The sequence below is a fragment of the Nerophis ophidion genome, linkage group LG08, assembly GCF_033978795.1.
Source record: "Nerophis ophidion isolate RoL-2023_Sa linkage group LG08, RoL_Noph_v1.0, whole genome shotgun sequence".
Classification (NCBI taxonomy): domain Eukaryota; kingdom Metazoa; phylum Chordata; class Actinopteri; order Syngnathiformes; family Syngnathidae; genus Nerophis; species Nerophis ophidion.
In genome coordinates this window covers 77,236,867-77,258,014 of record NC_084618.1, presented here as the reverse complement: position 1 = coordinate 77,258,014, position 21,148 = coordinate 77,236,867, and the positions used below count along the sequence as shown (strand labels likewise).

General features: G+C 41.9%; 1 protein-coding gene across 2 annotated transcripts in view; it reads right to left on the bottom strand.

The window, feature by feature from the left end:
• polr3a (polymerase (RNA) III (DNA directed) polypeptide A) overlaps positions 1–21,148 on the bottom strand; it is a 66,800-nt gene that overhangs the window by 36,402 nt on the left and 9,250 nt on the right. For both annotated transcript variants that reach the window (XM_061909770.1, XM_061909771.1), the window contains exons 10-17: positions 20,956–21,097; positions 19,189–19,329; positions 19,046–19,115; positions 18,856–18,983; positions 18,650–18,788; positions 18,422–18,586; positions 15,006–15,178; positions 4,753–4,864 (exon numbers count right to left, since the gene is read on the bottom strand). In XM_061909770.1, coding sequence (XP_061765754.1) covers positions 4,753–4,864; positions 15,006–15,178; positions 18,422–18,586; positions 18,650–18,788; positions 18,856–18,983; positions 19,046–19,115; positions 19,189–19,329; positions 20,956–21,097 — 1,070 coding nt within the window. The remainder of the gene's footprint in view (positions 1–4,752; positions 4,865–15,005; positions 15,179–18,421; positions 18,587–18,649; positions 18,789–18,855; positions 18,984–19,045; positions 19,116–19,188; positions 19,330–20,955; positions 21,098–21,148) is intronic.

Below are 21,148 nucleotides of genomic sequence, written 5' to 3'. Positions count from 1 at the left end.
TGTTGTGACACTCTTAAACAAGACAATACTGCCATCTATTGTACATGCATATGATTAGAAAAATAGGGACAGAGAATAAAACAAGGATGGACAATTCAACCCGTAACTCAACAATGAGTAGATGAGTGTTATGTGTATGTATACCGTATTTCCTTGAATAGCCGCCGGGTATGTAATATGCGCCTGCCTTTAATTATTGCCGGGTAAAACCGGCTCCCCAAATTAATAAGTTCATGCTTACTTTTACCGCCGGGTCAAATTCGTGACGTCACGAGTGACGCTTCCCCTGCCGTCATTTTCAAAATGGCGGAGGAGTTTTTTATGCTATTACTGTGTGTAAACCAGGGGTCTTGTTCCACAGCCAAACAGATCACACTAATGGTTGTGATATAAACAACTTTAACACTCTTAATAATATGCGCCACACTCTGTGAACCCACACCAAACACATTTTTGGAGAACACCGTGCGTTGGTTGAGGTGGGCGGGGTTGGGGGGCGCGTGTATAATACAGCCAAGAGTCACGGATGCACGGCATTATGGGTAATCCCTATGCTGCGTTTATAATGTGCCACAGAGCCAATGCTCTCCAGAAATGTGTTTGGTGTGGATTCACAGAGTGTGGCGCATATTATTAAGAGTTTTAAAGTTGTTTATATCACAACCATCAGTGTAAAAGGTATGGCTGTTGACCATGTATGCGTTGCAATCTAGTACAAGAGGCAGCAAAATGCATGTGTCCGGCCGGCACGCAGACAGCATGTTGTAAAAGTGGGCGCGATTACATACTGTAGAGTAGTGGTCCCCAACCACCGGGCGCAGAATCATTTTTTATTATTATTATTTTTTTAATCACACTCAATTTTTTACTACATGCCATTGGTAAGCGCAGGGGTGAAAAGATGTTTTAAAATTATTAGCGCCTGCTTACTTTTACCGCATGCTTTGAATAAGCGCAGGAGTGAGAAGGGGTTTTAAATTAATTAGCACCCCGGCGGCTATTCAAGGAAATACGGTATGTGTATATATAGATATACACATACCGTATGTGTATATATATATATATATATATATATATATATATATATATATATATATAATAAAAAAAAAAATATATGAAATACTTGACTCTTAACCACGCATTGCCCCCAACCAAGCCCCCCACTCCCCAAAATCAGAGGTTTCAAGGTTGGCAAGTATGTGCCCTGCATAAATATGGTCTTTTCTGAAAGCTGCAACATTCTTTTAATACCACTGTAGCTCCATGGAAACATTTACCAAGAACCGGCAGTGGGTTTATTTTCAAAGTAGTAGGTGAAAAGTTTCCTGAAGCTGTCTCTGATAAATTATATACAGTACTTATGTAACTGCATCATAAAGCCTATATGAACTCCATGGTGTTCACGGATGAATAGTCTCTCCTATGGCACTATTTTATTCAGCTATTGTTTCATTAATCATTAGTAATGTTGCAGCCTAGTTTTGAATGGCAGGGTCCCTGCTATCACATTTTGATAAAAATATAACATTTACATAATAAAAATCAACTACAGGCTTTCCAAATGCTGTAATAAATTAAGCATGATGAGTTGAGCCTTTGTCAGCATGTAGCCCCACTTTTAAATCTTTTTTCCAAACGCTTAATGCAAATGCTTACTTAAAGCAAGTCATTAATTTGACTTAGTGAGTCATTATTTTGACTTAGTAAATTAATAAGTCAAAATATTGACTTACTAAGTCATAATCATTACATACTTAGTATCTCAGGTAACTAGAATAGAATAGAAATTACTTTATTGATCCCTAGGGGAAATTCAGCACCACAGTTCGCTCATAATAGAAAATAATAATAATAAATATTATACAACATTTATTATATATATAATATGTATGAATAATATAAATATATTCTACATATATTCTACATTTAAGTGCAGTCAAGAATGAACATGTGCATTTTAGGACTAGAACTATTTTGTGTTTTGTTTTTACTTTACGGAAAAAATATCAAGATATATATCGTCTGTCGCCATTTAGCAAAAATTGTAGGCCTCGTCATGCGACTAAGTCTTTTTTGCACCCTTTGCTGTATGTTGTTATACTATATTTGTGTTGTTGTACCTGATGTTATTTTAAAAATGCTAAATATTTTTATTATATTTATCATAAGATTTTATTTGGTTATTTTTTTATATATATGTGTTCAATGTAATCAGAGCGTGTAGTCTATTGCCCCCCCCAGGTTGTGGTGGCAGCAATGAAGTGGAGACTTGATGGCAACAGGCCGAGTTACACTGTTTCTTACAACCACCCACCCCCTTTCCCTAGGAATTAACTATAGACCATCAGTTATAAACAAAATGTCACATGAATGGTTTTTAAAGTAATAACTGTGTGAAATGAAAAAAACAAAACACAGAAAATGTTAAGAAAAATTGTGTTTACATTATCATATCAATATAAAACACAAAGCAGTTGGTTAATGAAGATAAAGTCTAATAAACAAGCTTTGTTTTCCAACATCATGTGGTTCAGTGTAACAGTTTGTCCCAAAAAATAGGAGTGACACCCCACACCTTTAATACACAATCTTTGCGCCTCATTGACATCTCGGCATGTTGTGAATTATATATTTTATGTTGACACTTCACAGCCTGCGTTCAATTCAATGAGATGACTAAACATCTTAGCTAGTATTGATGTTATTGGAACACTGACAAAGTTAGCAGATTAGGGACCAAGACCATCCCAGTAAACAAACGGCAAGACTTAATAAAGTAGTTGTAGCAACGTTCCCTCCACATGCCCGCTGCTTGTTTCTTCACGTCATTGAAGGCCTACTGAAACCCACTACTACCGACCACGCAGTCTGATAGTTTATATATCAATGATGAAATATTAACATTGCAACACATGCCAATACGACCGGTTTAGTTTACTAAATTACAATTTTAAATTTCCTGCGGAGTTTCTTGTTGAAAACGTCGCGGAATGATGACGCGTGTTTGTGACGTCTCGGGTTGTAGCGGACATATTAGCCCAGCACCACTTATGGCTAAAAGTTGTCTCTTTTCATCGCATAATTACACAGTAATTTGGACATCTGTGTTGCTGAATCTTTTGCAATTTGTTCAATTAATAATGGAGACGTCAAAGAAGAATGCTGTTGGTGGAAAGCTGTGGATTGCAACTGCCTTTAGCACCGAAACACAGCCGGTGTTTCTTTGTTTGTTGTGAAGCTTAAACACAGAGCGGTCAAGCGAACATGTTTCTCTACGTCAACCAGCAAGTTTTTGGATGGGAAAATTGTGATATTAAGTCGGCTTTTACCGGAGACTTCAGTGGATTATGGGACCTCTTCCTGTAGCTGTCAAAAAGGCAGCTGTGATCTTGGCTCCTCGGCTTCTCTCAGAGACACTGGCATTCACCGCAGCCATCCGACTTTGAGGTATGACAGTATAACCTCACTAAAGTACTATTAACACAATAAGCAGATAACGGATTTTCCAGAATTATGCTAGTAAATCTGTCTAATTACATCTGAAACGCTCCCACTGCCCGGAGCTTTTTTTTTTCTTTTTTTAAGTGCCTCACTCTAACTTTCCTCATCCACAAATCTTTCATCCTCGCTCAAATTAATGGGGAAATCGTCGCTTTCTCGGTCCGAATAGCTCTTGCAGCTGGAGGCTATGATTATAAACAATGTGAGGACGTGAGGAGCCCTACAACCCGTGACGTCACGCGCACATCGTCTGCTAATTCCGGTAAAGGCAAGGCTTTTTTATTAGCGACTAAAGTTGCGAACTTTATCGTCGATGTTCTCTACTAAATCCTTTCAGCAAAAATATGGCAATATCGCGAAATGATCAAGTATGACACATAGAATGGACCTGCTATCCCCATTTGAATAAGAAAATCTCATTCCAGTGGGCCTTTAACTCTCAGTCAGAGCAGCTGAGCGAAGGACGCTGTATTGAGGAAAAGCTTTTAGTGTGGGTCAAATGTGCCTGTCTCCACACCATCTAATAACAGCAGTGCGCTCCTAAACGCATGTCGAAACGGAACACGACGGAAGCGAACCAAGAGAAATAGCGATCGGCTCCCTTTACTCAGAGGGAACATCTGCGGAGTAAGGGCGTGGACTTCCTTTCCGCCATGTTTGCTAGTGAGCATTCGCCGGCGCTGCAGGAAATTAACAGTATTGCCTAAAATGCATGAATAAATAACAGTTTTTCAATAATCACAAATTTAAAACATATTGCTAACCATCTGGAATTTTACCGCAGTTTATCATTAAACCATTTCCCGTTACATCCCTAATGTGTATACAAAGCTTGTCGGGCATGATGTTACTGATATGCTGTTGCTTGCTCCAAAAAAGTAGAGTTGTCGGTCTGCAAGGCAAAACTGTCGTCCTTTCCACTCGTAAGTCAATGGCGTCAGAGACACGTCCGCCGGTGGGTGTTGTTGTACGGCAAAGCCTGAGACGTTACGAGGTGTTTACTTCAGTGTTTTCTTGATCATGTGATTATGCACGAGATCTTGTAAAAGTCTGAGCTATTCTGCAGCATGGAGCCGCAACAGTACGCGGGTGGGGATTGCAGGATGGCGATGGCTGTGCGGTTACGTGGCGGCTATGTTTTCCTGTCATTTCGCATCTTGTAGAAAACGTGGGTACCATTGGGGACAATAAAAAATGACAAAAACTCGCACATGCAATGTATACTACTTGATGTATACCAGACGGACTTGCCTTTAGAGCCGCACAAAGCCATGATCAGGGGACTGTTGCTCTTGTCCAGCTCCCTCAGGCAGGCGCTGCCGGCTCGGTCTCGGATGACCGACAGCTCTCTGAGGATGAGGGCCTAAAAAAAAGAAGCCCCACAAAAAACAAGGAAAAAGCAAACGTTAAATAATAATAGTCATGCTTTATTGCTTTCTTCTCCACTACACACCCATTTGTTTTCCTCAACAGGACTAAAAATGGATGCATGTCAGCAGCGATTAATTAAGGAATTACTCGAAATAAACAGAATAAACTTGACATTAAAAGGATATCTGCTTCTGTGTGATTACTGAACGTCAGAAAGTACACAATCACCCATTAGATAACCTCCCAGATAGTTTATGTCATGCAGTGCTTCCATCCTAAAGTGGCCCACATTACAAAACACTGCTTTATTGAATAATCATGAATGTCAGGGACAATTCTCTTGATAAAAAAACAACAACGTTGACATTCAAAGACATTCTCCCCAGTTCATTAAGATGACGATTTACTATTGGTAAACAGCGACTGAAAAATACTGCAGTTCTTGCTTCAATGGCGCCCTGTGTGAGCCAGAGTCGAGTATAAAGAGAGTATGGACAACTAAACGAGAGGCGCCATGTGTGGTACCAAAGACGTGTGTGGAAGCTGAAATTGAGTTGTTCTGATGTTAGTTTTCCTGATGAAAAAAAACACAACTCCACCTTACAAACGTACAAACCCCGTTTCCATAAGAGTTGGGAAATTGTGTTAGATGTAAATACAAACGGAATACAATGACTTGCAAATCCTTTTGAACCCATATTCAGTTGAATGCACTACAAAGACAAGATATTTGATGTTCAAACTCATAAACTTTTTTTTTTGCAAATAATAATTAACTTAGAATTTCATGGCTGCAACACGTGCCAAAGTAGTTGGGAAAGGGCATGTTCACCACTGTGTTACATCACCTTTTCTTTTAACAACACTAATAAACTTTTGGGAACTGAGGAAACTAATTGTTGAAGCTTTGAAAGTGGAATTATTTCCCATTCTTGTTTTATGTAGAGCTTAAGTTGTTCAACAGTCCGGGGTCTTGTTGTCGTATTTTACGCTTCATAATGCGCCACACGTTTTCGATGGGAGACATGTCTGGATTGCAGGCGGGCCAGCAAAGGACCCGCACTCTTTTACTACGAACCACGCTGTCGTAACACGTGGCTCGGCATTGTTTTGCTGAAATAAGCAGGGGTGTCCATGATAACGTTGCTTGGATGACAACATATGTTGTTCCAAACCCTGTATGGACCATTCAGCATTAATGGTGCCTTCACATATGTGTAAGTTACCCATGCCTTGGGCACTAATACACCCCCATACCATCACAGATGCTGGCTTTTGAACTTTGCACCTATAACAATCTGGATGGTTATTTTCCTCTTTGTTCCGGAGGACACCACGTCCAGTTTCCAAATATTATTTGTAATGTGGACTCATCAGACCACAGAACACTTTTCCACTTTGCATCAGTCCATCTTAGATGAGCTCGGGCCCAGCGAAGCTGGCGACTTTCCTGGGTGTTGTTGATAAATGGCTTTCGCTTTGCATAATAGAGTTTTAACTAGCACTTACAGATGTAGCGACCAACTGTAGTTACTGACAGTGGTTTTACGAAGTGTTCCTGAGCCCATATGGTGATATCCATTACACACTGATGTCGGTTTCTGATGCAGTACCGCCTGAGGGGTCAAAGGTCCGTAATATCATCGCTTACGTGCGATTTCTCCAGATTCTCTGAACCTTTTGAAGATTTTTACGGACCGTAGATGGTAAAATCCCTAAATTCCTTGCAATAGCTCGCTGAGAAATGTTGTTTTAAAACTGTTCGACAATTTGCTTACACATTGGTGACTCTCGCCCCATCCTTGTTTGTGAATGACTTAGCATTTCGTGGAAGCTGCTTTTATAGCCAATCATGGCACCCACCTGTTCCCCGTGTGGGATGTTCCAAAATAAGTGTTTGATGAGCATTCCTCAACTTTATCAGTATTTATTGCCACCTTTTCCAACTTGTTTGTCACGTGTTGCTGGCATCAAATTCTAAAGTTTATGATTATTTGCAAAAAAAAAAATATTTATCAGTTTGAACATCAAATATGTTGTCTTTGTAGCATATTCAACTGAATATGGGTTGAAAATGATTTGCAAATCATTGTATTCTGTTTATATTTACATCTAACACAATTTCCCAACTCATATGGAGACGGGGTTTGTACAATAAAACATGCTTTTATTTTGTGAAAGTAGCGTATAAAATAACAATTTAGGGCAATTTTGCGTCCGTGACCAGCGGCTTTCTTTCATGCTGCCACCAAAATCCTCATTAGTTTTGGACGAACAATTATAAGAAATTATGACTTTCGTGTAAAGTATGCCAACTGTGGTGTCTACCTCCAATAAACTGTGTGTAATCACTGTGCTATATATGTCTATGCTTTTACTTTTGTAAATATTTTTCATAGGTTTTGCTGGATTCCTAAATTTCATTATCATCATTGAATATTGAACTAATGCTTCTTTTCACTGTAATATGAATTAGTTTAGTTTGTATTATTGGTGAAACATGCACAAAATGTGCAATTTTAAAGCAATGTTTTGTCAGGGAAAGGGTATTAATTCACTATAACAGAGTGCGATATGCCACGTTTCCCATGTGTATGTATGATAGCTAACCTCGCACAAGAAACTGTTTTTATTAGCTCTAAAGCTTTCCCGGTGAACCTTCACTTCTCCTATTTTTCCTCTTTTCTGGGTTGCGGGGAAAGTATGCCATTAAGTCCTGCATTTTTTGCAAGTGGCGCATCCTCATGCCGTACAACAAAACATGTTTACTCGTCAAACACTCTTCAATTAAAACAAATATATAATCCGGGAAGTGCAGTGGCTTCAAAACAGTTACGTAACATGGCGCCCTGTAGTCACGCGAGTGCTTTTTAACCAATCGTTAAGGAGATCACTTAAAACCGGATTGTCCATACTCTATACATAACTCTGACGCAAGGCCCCCTGCCCACACATTTTTTTTTAGACATTTCCCAACCACCCTTAACAGTCCGTCCCGCGGGCGCGGCATCTCATTTAGACACTGCTGCAATCAACACAACATGGCAGCGTGCTAATTCCCCACATAGAAAAACATACAATATTCCACAACGGATTGACAAGCATGTAAGAGGGATGTGTTCTATGGCTATGAGTTGTTGTTTTTTTCCCTTGGCCTCAATCTGCACCCCCTCTACAGGGCACAGGCTAAGACCCATTTTTTTATTTTATTTCAATCTTCTATTCCCCCCACCCTTGTTTACATGTATCTCACCTTTTTTGTAAGGGGCGCTGGAAGCCGGCAGACCCGTCAGCGATCCTGTTCTGTCTCCCTGTAATGTTTGTCTGATTTTGAATGGGATTGTGCTGAAAATTTGAATTTTCCTGAAGGAACTCTCCTGACGGAATAAATAAAGTACTATCTAATCTAATCTAATCTAATCTAAGTCACAAAATTTGCTAGTGTTGAAATTTCCATGTAAAATAGCTATTGCTAAATTGGCATGTACAGTACAGGCCAAAAGTTTGGACACACCTTCTCATTCAATGTGTTTTCTTTATTTACACTGTAGATTGTCACTGAAGGCATTGAAACTATGAATGAACACATGTGGAGTTATGTACTTAACAAAAAAACGTGAAATAACTGAAAACACATTTTACATTCTAGTTTCTTCAAAATAGCCACCCTTTGGTCTAAATACTGCTTTGCACACTCTTGGCATTCTCTCGATGAGCTTCAAGAGGTAGTCACTTGAAATGGTGTTCACTTCACAGGTGTCATAGTTTTGATGCCTTCAGTGACAATCTACAAGGTAAAGAGTCTCAAACTTTTGGCCTGTACTGTAGGTCTGAAGTAAATTAGCATTGAGTTAGCGCATTTTTTTTCTTTTAAATTGAACGTTACTTTTGAGCACTTTATATCAGACATGTTTGTTTTGTTGGAATGGAAAATTGGTAAAAAAAAAAAAAAAGACAACAGATGTAACGTATTGAAAAAGAGTTGAAGTATTAAGGCTAGCAACACAAAGCTGACATGCAGGATGGTTTTTGTTTTTTTATATAAAGGTTTTGAATGCACCACCAGCAGACCTTAAAATTCGAACTTCCCTACTAAATTTTAAAACCGCTATAAAATCATGGCTCAGCTCAACCTCTACCTGATCTGAACCAAAATTGATCACCAGCAACACTTCGAAGCATCACACAAGTTTATATGTGGTTATAGTGTATATATATTTTCTCATTCTGTTTTGCACACTCTTGGAGTCACCATGTGCATAGACATGTACATAGTGTCATGTACATAGTGTACATACCCCACCCCATTTTTTGTATATATTGTTTATCAAATCACCTGACATGTATACTGTGTATATGTACAAAATGTATCCATTTTTTAATGTAAGTTTGTATATACATGTTACAGGTTATATATCTTTTATAATTGAATGTACAAAATGTGATGAATATTTAATGGACCACAATGGAAACAAGCCTTTTGGCTTTTTGTGCCATCCATTTGCCATTTTTAAGCATTACATGGATTAAATTCTTTATGATGTCAATAAACTTCTCAATCAATCAATCATATGAAAATTAAAAATATGAAAAATGGCCCACTTGTATTTTTCAGTCTGCGGCCCTAAGTGGAAAAAGTTTGAACACCCCGAACCGAGGCACTCCACTATGAATACACCTGTTTTCCCACAAAGCGCTTGAGCCGGTGCCGAGTCACAATGGCCAGTGGTTAGAGTGTCCGCCCTGAGATTGGTAGGTCATGAGTTCAAACCCCGGCCGAGTCATACCAAAGACTATAAAAATGGGACCCATTACTTCCCTGCATTGCACTCAGCAAAGAGGTTGGAATTGGGGGTTAAAATCACCAAAAATTATTCCCGAGTGCGGCCACTGCTTCTGCTCACTGCTCTCCTCACCTCACCTCCCAGGTGGTGATCAAGGGTGACGGGTCAAATGCAGAGAATAATTTCGCTACACCTAGTGTGTGTGTGACGATCATTGGTACTTTAACTTTAACAAGAAACACAATTATGAAAATATGGTACCCTTTGATGTTACATAAATTCGTAACTACAAAATTTTGTCTGTAACTATATAAAAAAAAACAAAAAACAAATTGGGTACCTAACCCTAAAGATGATAATGTCCCAGCATCACTAACCGGCTTCTCAATGCTAAAACCCCTCTGAGCCCCAAAAAGCAAATTTTTCATTCACGGTAACTCAGGCAATCATTCTGGTAGTACTCCAGAAACAAAAGAACATTTGCTCGGGTTCAATTATCAAAGTTTAATTACATAAACCTTAATCAGAAAGGGCTTCACAAACTCACAACATCCCCTGATCTAAACCCGCATCAAGATTTGCAGGTGGTGAGCAGTGCCAAAACCGCAGGCACCTGACAAGTAAACGTCTTTAATGTTGTGAAGTAGGGCTGGGCGATAGTGCCTTTTTTTAATACCGTGATATTTTTAGGCCATATCGCGATATACGATATATTTCTCAGTATTTCTCCTTAGCCTTGAATTAACACTGCATACATATAATCACAGCAGTATGATGATTCTATGTGTCTACATTAAAACATTCTTCTTCATACTGCACTAATATATGCTACTTTTAAACTTTTCATGCAGAGAGGGAAATCACAACTAAGTCAATCGACAGGGATGGGAATGAAGATTTACAACATCAGCTGAAAATGTTTCAATCCTAAAACTCGCTTTGCGGAAGGCCGCACGTTGTGCACTCGCCTGTTAGGGGAGTCTGGGGGTATGCGACCCAAGTAAAAATTTTTAATTCTATGTTAGCTTAGGATGCATCTCCTGCTACTTTGAGTCAAAATCTAACAATATTCTCCTGACCAAAATTTCACATTTATTAGCAAATATTTTTAGAAAAATGTATCGTAATGAAATTTATGTATACAAGTTTACACATATATCAAATTCTTGCACACTTTTGGATTATAGACAAAAATAGGCCTACAAGTGGATTAACCAGAATTCAAAATATTAAAATTTTGAAATTCTTAAGATCGTGTATTGTACCTCTGAATGGACTTGTCTGTCGTCGATTGTGATGAGAGGAGCCGTGTCGGAGGTGGGGGGCTTTGATAGTTGATTTGAGGCTGCATTTGTGACTATGTTTGACTTCAGCTTGAAGGCAGATCCCAGTGAAAAATTACTTCTCCGTAAACTCACTTTACTTAGATGCCTTGCCGATTTCGCGTGGTCAAAGAGTGCCACCTTTCCCCGAGATCCATAGTTCACAACAATGTCCTTGCAATATAAGCACTGAGCACGTCCCGATTCATCGCACTTTGCAATGAAATCGCTGATCAGTTTGTCTACTTCTACGATATTATTGTTAATCTTCACCTTCAGTTTGACAGATATATCGAGCCATGCCCAGTTCCACTTGTTTCTCACGCCCTTATCCATATCTTTCGCTAATGAAGCATTCCTATCTTGAATAAGCTTAACCATGTCTGCAAATGTTTTGTCAATAAAGAAACGTGTTAATTGAGAGCTACGGTGTTTTCTTTTCAGATTAGTCGCCGATAAACACAACCAATATAAACAGAATACGAGTTCAGAAACGCTCACAATAATTGAGGATCAGGGACTAGATATTGTCGGCAAATGACGCGTGCAAACGCCTATAACGGGCAATGTCATTGGTGCAGACGCCTATAACGGGCAATGTCATTGGCGCCTATAACGGGCAATGTCATTGGCGCCTATAACGGGCAATGTCATTGGCGCCTATAACGGGCAATGTCATTGGTGCAGACGCCTATAACGGGCAATGTCATTGGTGCAGACGCCTATAACGGGCAATGTCATTGGTGCAGACGCCTATATCGGGCAATGTCATTGGTGCAGACGCCTATAACGGGCAATGTCATTGGTGCAGACGCCTATAACGGGCAATGTCATTGGTGCAGACGCCTATAACGGGCAATGTCATTGGTGCAGACGCCTATAACGGGCAATGTCATTGGTGCAGACGCCTATAACGGGCAATGTCATTGGTGCAGACGCCTATAACGGGCAATGTCATTGGTGCAGACGCCTATAACGGGCAATGTCATTGGTGCAGACGCCTATAACGGGCAATGTCATTGGTGCAGACGCCTATAACGGGCAAGGTCATTGGTGCAGACGCCTATAACGGGCAAGGTCATTGGTGCAGACGCCTATAACGGGCAATGTCATTGGTGCAGACGCCTATAACGGGCAATGTCATTGGCGCCTATAACGGGCAATGTCATTGGCGCCTATAACGGGCAATGTAATTGGTGCAGACGCCTATAACGGGCAATGTCATTGGTGCAGACGCCTATAACGGGCAATGTCATTGGTGCAGACGCCTATAACGGGCAATGTCATTGGTGCAGACGCCTATAACGGGCAATGTCATTGGTGCAGACGCCTATAACGGGCAATGTCATTGGTGCAGACGCCTATAAAGGGCAATGTCATTGGTGCAGACGCCTATAAAGGGCAATGTCATTGGTGCAGACGCCTATAACGGGCAATGTCATTGGTGCAGACGCCTATAACGGGCAAGGTCATTGGTGCAGACGCCTATAACGGGCAATGTCATTGGTGCAGACGCCTATAACGGGCAATGTCATTGGCGCCTATAACGGGCAATGTCATTGGTGCAGACGCCTATAACGGGCAATGTAATTGGTGCAGACGCCTATAACGGGCAATGTCATTGGTGCAGACGCCTATAACGGGCAATGTCATTGGTGCAGACGCCTATAACGGGCAATGTCATTGGTGCAGACGCCTATAACGGGCAATGTCATTGGTGCAGACGCCTATAACGGGCAATGTCATTGGTGCAGACGCCTATAACGGGCAATGTCATTGGTGCAGACGCCTATAACGGGCAATGTCATTGGTGCAGACGCCTATAACGGGCAATGTCATTGGTGCAGACGCCTATAACGGGCAATGTCATTGGTGCAGACGCCTATAACGGGCAACGTCATTGGTGCAGACGCCTATAACGGGCAAGGTCATTGGTGCAGACGCCTATAACGGGCAATGTCATTGGTGCAGACGCCTATAACGGGCAATGTCATTGGCGCCTATAACGGGCAATGTCATTGGCGCCTATAACGGGCAATGTCATTGGTGCAGACGCCTATAACGGGCAATGTCATTGGTGCAGACGCCTATAACGGGCAAGGTCATTGGTGCAGACGCCTATAACGGGCAATGTCATTGGTGCAGACGCCTATAACGGGCAATGTCATTGGTGCAGACGCCTATAACGGGCAATGTCATTGGTGCAGACGCCTATAACGGGCAATGTCATTGGTGCAGACGCCTATAACGGGCAATGTCATTGGCGCCTATAACGGGCAATGTCATTGGTGCAGACGCCTATAACGGGCAATGTCATTGGCACCTATAACGGGCAATGTCATTGGTGCAGACGCCTGTAACGAGCAATGTCATTGGCGCCTATAACGGGCAATGTCATTGGTGCAGATGCCTATAACGGGCAATGTCATTGGTGCAGACGCCTATAACGGGCAATGTCATTGGTGCAGACGCCTATAACGGGCAATGTCATTGGTGCAGACGCCTATAACGGGCAATGTCATTGGTGCAGACGCCTATAACGGGCAATGTCATTGGTGCAGACGCCTATAACGGGCAATGTCATTGGCGCCTATAACGGGCAATGTCATTGGTGCAGACGCCTATAACGGGCAATGTCATTGGTGCAGACGCCTATAACGGGCAATGTCATTGGTGCAGACGCCTATAACGGGCAATGTCATTGGCGCCTATAACGGGCAATGTCATTGGCGCCTATAACGGGCAATGTCATTGGTGCAGACGCCTATAACGGGCAATGTCATTGGTGCAGACGCCTATAACGGGCAAGGTCATTGGTGCAGACGCCTATAACGGGCAATGTCATTGGTGCAGACGCCTATAACGGGCAATGTCATTGGCGCCTATATCAGGCAATGTCATTGGCGCCTATAACGGGCAATGTCATTGGTGCAGACGCCTATAACGGGCAATGTCATTGGTGCAGACGCCTATAACGGGCAATGTCATTGGCACCTATAACGGGCAATGTCATTGGCGCCTATAACGGGCAATGTCATTGGTGCAGACGCCTATAACGGGCAATGTCATTGGTGCAGACGCCTATAACGGGCAATGTCATTGGCGCCTATAACGGGCAATGTCATTGGCGCCTATAACGGGCAATGTCATTGGTGCAGACGCCTATAACGGGCAATGTCATTGGTGCAGACGCCTATAACGGGCAATGTCATTGGTGCAGACGCCTATAACGGGCAATGTCATTGGTTGATGTCGTCAGCTGACAGTAGAGGTAGCCAAACTGGTGCCTTCACACATTGGCATTATATTATATAAATGACCCTGGCGGCGCCAAAATCGGCAAAATTCCGCGGATCCGCGGAAAATTCCCATACCTGAATTGACCAAAACTGTATTTATTAAAGTTATTAGCAGGTGACTTTTCAAATGATGCTACATATTAGCAGTAATGTTACTTTTGGTAGCAATGCTTGTGCCCCACACATGACAAATTAAACTTGTCTATTCGACATATTCCTGCTTGAAGCCGAACCACCGCCAGACGACGGACCCCGTGCTGTTTTTCTTGGGAATGAATTCTTCCTTCATTTGTTACGAGATCCGCACCTTCTTTCTCTCTCAACAATCCGCTAGCATCACAGCTAACGTTAGCCACGCCGCTACCTCTCTGCTGGGCGAGGGCGTATACGTATGTGACGTATGACGTGACAGTATGTGACGTATGTAAGAATGTGCGCCTGCTTGTCTGTGAGAAGGAGACACAGGAAAGAGCGAGGAGAGCCTGTAGTGTAATGCCCGCAGCTAAAAACAACTGCGTGAGAACGTCTACTCGAATATTACGATAGTCATTTTCTATATCGCACAGAGACAAACCCGCGATATATCCCGTATATCGATATATATCGCCCAGCCCTATTGTGAAGTCCTTGAAAAGAAGCGACAATTTGCTATGCATTGCTACTTGCTATAGAATACCTTCCATACAGCTGAATGATGAATAATGTTGCATGCAAATATGTTTATTTACCTCCAAGGTCTCCTCAGCTGTACAGCCCGGCTGTTGCTGAAGTTTGCCCGTCTTCAGTGCTTCGATGTATTCATCACACTTGTGATAGCCGTCATCCAGGAGGTCCTGCTTGGCCTTTAGCAGGCCCTGACCAGGTGTCACATCCCCAATACCGATGGAAAAGCCACGATTAGCTGGAAATCAGAGATTTAAAAAAGAAAATGAAGACCAAGGAAAATTGCAGGGAATATATGTTCCTTAAAAGAGACCTATGATAAATAATGTCTTTCTGCCTGATTATTGTTGTTTAATTGTTAAATACTCATGTTAAACAATGCCAAAGCCTCAAATCATAAAGTTCATGCATTTGGCTATGAGCTTGCATGCAGTTTTGGAGGACTCTGGTCTGTTTGGAGGGAAAAAGAAAAAAATGTTTTAAATATTTTTATCTAATCATGGCTTGTGCATAATAACAAAGTGCGACATAAATGCCAGATGGGGTGATTCGGGCATCTGGTCAGGATGCCACCCGAACGCCTCCCTAGGGAGGTGTTTAGGGCACGTCCAACCGGTAGGAGGCCACGGGGAAGACCCAGGACACGGTAAGACTATGTCTCCCGGCTGGCCTGGGAACGCCTCGGGATCGAGAGGGAAGTCTGGGGAGAGGGAAGTCTGGGTTTCCCTGCTTAGGTTGTTTGCCCCACGACCCGACCTCGGATAAGCGAAGAAGATGGATGGATGGATGGACATAAATGCTGGTAAAGACAACAATTTTAATGTCGAGTCTGAATCGACCGGCAAGTGTGCAGGTGTACCTAATGTTGTGACCGGGTAAATCTAATGTTAATATAGTTTAATTTCGACCATGTCTGGGGACAAAAAATTGCATGGACGACTTCAATATATATTTAAAAAGTGTACATTTTCATAACATGAATTATGATACTGGAGAGGGTGGGCCGTGGTTTCATTTGCAATTCTTGGAATGCCTCCAGAATTGCGCAAATAAACTCGGATAATGAGTCATAAAAGTGACGGTAGAGCAGAATTTACTCAAAAGCATATCCAATACATATTATCTGGACCACAAATAAGTGGTTTATATAAGAGTACGACTGATTATTGTTGACGATATTTGCCATTTTAACAGATATTATCTGCTTTTTTCCCCCAGCTACAACAGAACTACATCAGCAGATATGATATATACACATGATACCATTATCTAATATAGAACAATGTATATTTGTGAAGTAGATAATAATCACTGCTGCATCGCGATCCTTTATGCCCTGAATGAGAAAAGTTCCCTTTTTTATTTATTTACGGTAGCTCTCACGCAGCTACGCCCACCCACCTCCCCTTATTCTCCCTACTGCAGCGCTGGTCACTTATACAGTACGTCTACTCTGCTCACCTTCCATCCATCCATCCATCTTCTTCCGCTTATCCGAGGTCGGGTCGCGGGGGCAGCAGCCTAAGCAGGGTAGCCCAGACTTCCCTCTCCCCAGCCACGTCCAGCTCTTCCTGGGGGATCCCGAGGCGTTCCCAGGCCAGCCGGGAGACAGTCTTCCCAACGTGTCCTGGGTCTTCCCCGTGGCCTCCTACCGGTTGGACGTGCCCTAAACACCTCCCTAGGGAGGCGTTCGGGTGGCATCCAGACCAGATGCCCGAACCAACTAATCTGGCTCCTCTCGATGGGGAGGAGCAGCGGCTTTACTTTGAGCTTCTCCCGGATGGCAGAGCTTCTCACCCTATCTCTGTTCACCTATTAAAACCTAGATTCTTTGATGGGAAATCCATTTTTTTGTCTTTTTTTCCCCGGCGTCTGTCTTGTTTGTTTTCACGACTGCAGCGATGTCGTCTGTTCAACAAGCGTCTGTCCGCAACACTCGGAGCATTGGTTCAATAAAGGAGCGCGGTGAGTTTCATGTTTTGTGATATGATTAAATACCACAACAACTTTCATTTGACTAATTGTCAGGTGGTGGGGAGAAAAATATAAGTACCTAACGTGACAATACCTTAAAGGCCTACTGAAATGAGATTTTCTTATTTAAACGGGAATAGCAGGTCCATTCTATGTGTCATACTTGATCATTTCGCGATATTGCCTTATTTTTGCTGAAAGGATTTAGTAGAGAACATCGACGATAAAGTTCGCAACTTTTGGTCGCTTATAGAAAAGCCCTGCCTTTACCGGAAGTATGTGCGCGTGACGTCACGAGTTGCAGGGCTCCACACATATTCACATTGTTTATAATGGGAGCCACCAAGCAGTAAGAGCAATTCGGACCGAGAAAGCGAGAATTTCCCCATTAATTTGAGCGAGGATGAAAGATTTGTGAATTAGGATATTGATAGTGAAGGACTAGAAAGAAGAAAAAAAAGCGACGGCTCCGGGCGGCTGCAGTGTGAGCATTTCAAATGTAATTAGACACATTTACTAGGATAATTCTGGAAGATCCCTTATCTGCTTATTGTTTTAATAGTGTTTTAGTGAGATTTTAAAGATTGTAAAGGCATACCTTGAGGTCGGATGGCTGCGGTGAAAACGCAGAGTGTCTCAGAGAGAAGCCGAGGAGCCAAACTCACAGCTGCCTTTTTTGACAGCTGCTGCAGGACGACGAATAATCCACTGATGTCTCCGATTAGATATATATCACAATTTCCCCATCCAAAAACATGCTGGTTGACGTAGAGAAAACATGTTCGCTTGACAGCTCTGCTTCACAAAAAACAAAGAAACACCGGCTGTGTCTCGGTGCTAAAGACAGCTGCAATCCACCGCTTTCCACCAACAGCATTTTTCTTTACAGTCTCCATTATTAATTGAACAAATTGCAAAAGATTCAGCAACACAGATGTCCAAAATACTGTGTAATTACGCCATAAACAGAGACGACTTTTAGCCGTGTTTAGTGCTGCGCTGATAGGTCCCCTCCAACACGTGACATCACCCGTACGCGACATCATTCCGCGACGTTTTCAACAAGAAACTTGCGGGAAATTTATAATTGCAATTTAGTAAACTAAAAAGGCCGTATTGGCATGTGTTGCAATGTTAATATTTCATCATTGATATATAAACTATCAGACTGCGTGGTCGGTAGTACTGGGTTTCATTAGGCCTTTAAAGGAAACTGCATATGCAGCATTAATGTTATTAGTGTGATCAAATAGATTTTGTGGCTCCAAGAGGGTTTGATCGGGTAGAAACGGGCCCGAATGGCTCTTTTAATGCAAAAGGTTTCCAAACCCTGGTCCAGCCCTACTGACTGACATGTTTAGCAAATGAATATCGGCTCTAAATATCGGTTATCAGACTCCTTGACTACTAATAATCGGTAACCGCCCTTAAAAGTTTTTTGTTTAAATGTCGAGTAAAATCATCATATTTCCCCATCAAACATTGTAGGGAAGGAAATGTGACGTACAAAGATAGACGGGGGCGAGTCTTGCGAGGCGGGACATGGCGTCTGCGGCCTCCAGCTGACCCCAGTCTCTCAGCAGGATGTAGAAGATGTTGTTCTTGGAGCCCGAGCCCAAGGTGCTCTTGTCCATGCTGCCGCACATCAGCTCGCTGTTGTGGATGACCACGACTGGAGATGATTGACAGTTAGAACGCAACAAGAGAGTGAATGTAGGACACATTTTATGCTCACATGAGTCGTTGTAGCAGAGGTCCTCCCCCTTGCCGCAATACTGCTTGCCCTTGGTGCGCAGGTTGGCCTTGACGGGGCAATCCTTGCTCGGCTTCAGGATGAGGCTGAATATCTGCTTGCCGGTCCACAGAGACATGGGCTGGAGGACACAATGGAGCATTAGCTTCACAGTCCCAAGTCCTGAACTGCACACATATGCCGTGTACCTTCACTATAGCCGGGCGGGGGAGAGAGATCTTTATTTTTTCGTCTTTGCCCACTAGGATTGAGGCGACTATCTGGCAAGTTTTGGCTCGGTCAAAGAAAGTGTCCTTTAAAGTCAAGAGGTAGCCGGCTAGGAGGTAGAAACATGCCATTAAAGTTTGTTGCAGTTTTCTTCCAGGACATAATCAATACCTGTCAGAAAGTCCTGAATAGCAGCAATCAGGGGTTCGCCGTTCCTTGGAGTTACCAGATTGGCTTTGGTCTGGAACATAATGGTGCAGCATTGGACAAAAGACTTGAGGACGAGCACAATGGGGAAACATATACAGACATACCCCCATTAGGACCAGTGCTTCGGCTTTGGCCTCCTCCGTCTGAGGCAGGTGGAGATTCATTTCGTCTCCGTCGAAGTCAGCGTTGTACGGCGTGCAAACACACTCGTTGAAGCGGAACGTCCTGTGAGGTTTGATTCTGGCCTGCCAGAAAGATGAAAACAAAGTGCGCTTTTTATATCTTAAGTGGAAACAATAGAAAATAGTAATTCCTTTGTTACGGATATAGTAACAATTTCACTTCCGATACGATACGATACCGATATTGGAGCCTGAGTGTTGGGCAATACTGATATTAATCAGTAACAATAGCAGTAGTAATATTGGTACATACTTTAATTATTTTGTTGTGTGAAATGTTAGAAAAGGTTTAATCAAGTGAAATTACTTCAAGAACACTAATTTGTGAAAACACCGATTGTAGCTGAGATAGGCGCCAGCGCCCCCCGCAACCCCGAAAGGGAATAAGCGGTAGAAAATGGATGGATGGACTAACCTTATGACAGATGCTTTGGAAATGGACTGATAACTAGTGTTTTGGCGACATCTAGTGGTCATAATCATTCAATAAATTAAGGGCATGATGCAGGAAGTTGAATTATGCGGAATCGTTTTTTACTAGATACTTTCTAGTACGCTTCTGCCCTGGAGACTTCTTATGTGTAAATAATAAACTTGTTTATATTGACTCCATCTTCAAACTGCTTCCACAGTGGAGTGTTTTAAGTCTCGCCTTAAGACCCACTTTTATTCTTTGGCTTTTAACACTACGTGAGTGTGCTGCTCTGTTTTTTATACAGTTTGATTTCTATTTTACTGTTTTAATTGATTTTACCCTTTAAAATTGTTTTTAATCATATTTATTTTATATTGCTTTTATATTTATTTATTTTTTGTTTTTATTCAGTCATTGGTGGAGCATAATATTGCTTTTTAATATTGTTTTTAACATGGCTGTGCAGGACTTTGGAAACGTTCTTGTTGTTTAAATGTGCTATATAAATAAAGCGGATTGGATTGGTTAATATGTTTTAGACGGCAATATTGTTCAATTAAGAACACTCATTACATAGTTTTAGCTTGTGTGCTTAGCTGTTGTGTAGCTGCTAGCTCATATTATCCTGTAGTCTACCATGTTTAACTTTTGAAATGACTGATCAAACTTTCTAAACATTTAGATGTTGGCTGTCGAGCTTTGCACAAGTAAACCCGCTGCAGGATTGCTTGTATCGAAGTGTTTATATCAGAGCTTTACAGATGCAAGCAGATATCATCCTGATTCTTGTTTTTTTTTTTATTTGTTTCGCAGATATGGGACCAAAATCAATATTGGATCGGGATGCCCCTTGTTTCAGAGTAAAAACTGTCCCCCTTAAAAACTTTATTAACAGCACAGGCATATTCAGGATGGTCAGTAGTGTAAAAATATGTTAACTGGTGCCATATTAATTGTGTGTCATAAATTTTCAAACCACAATTTAGATCGGATGCAAGCAATGATTGGTTTAAAAACAAATGATTTGGAGTGGATGAGTGCAGCAGCAACAAAACTAACGTTGGAAAACTGGTCTTTCAGCATTGATATTAGCGATGCTGTGAATTGAAACAAGTAATGAGTTTTCACTTGGTTTAGCAACATTTTAAAGCTCATGCGCAGGTCGAAATGTTCAATGCTAACTAGGCATTATAGTATGAATATAATAGGGATGTTGCCTACAGCCACTAGTCTATTTGACCCAGCATTAATAAGAGCCCAAGGTGAAAACTTACAATGTGCGCCATGATGCTGAGTTTGTGCAGCGAGGGCTGTCGATTGAACAGGACGATGTCTCCGTCGATCATGTGCCTTTCCACCAGGTCGCCGAAGCGCAACTCCTGGGAAATCTTCTCCCGGTTTCCATATTTCAAGAACCTGACGGAAAGTGAACAATATTGGGGGTGAACGGCTCATGACGAGGTAGCA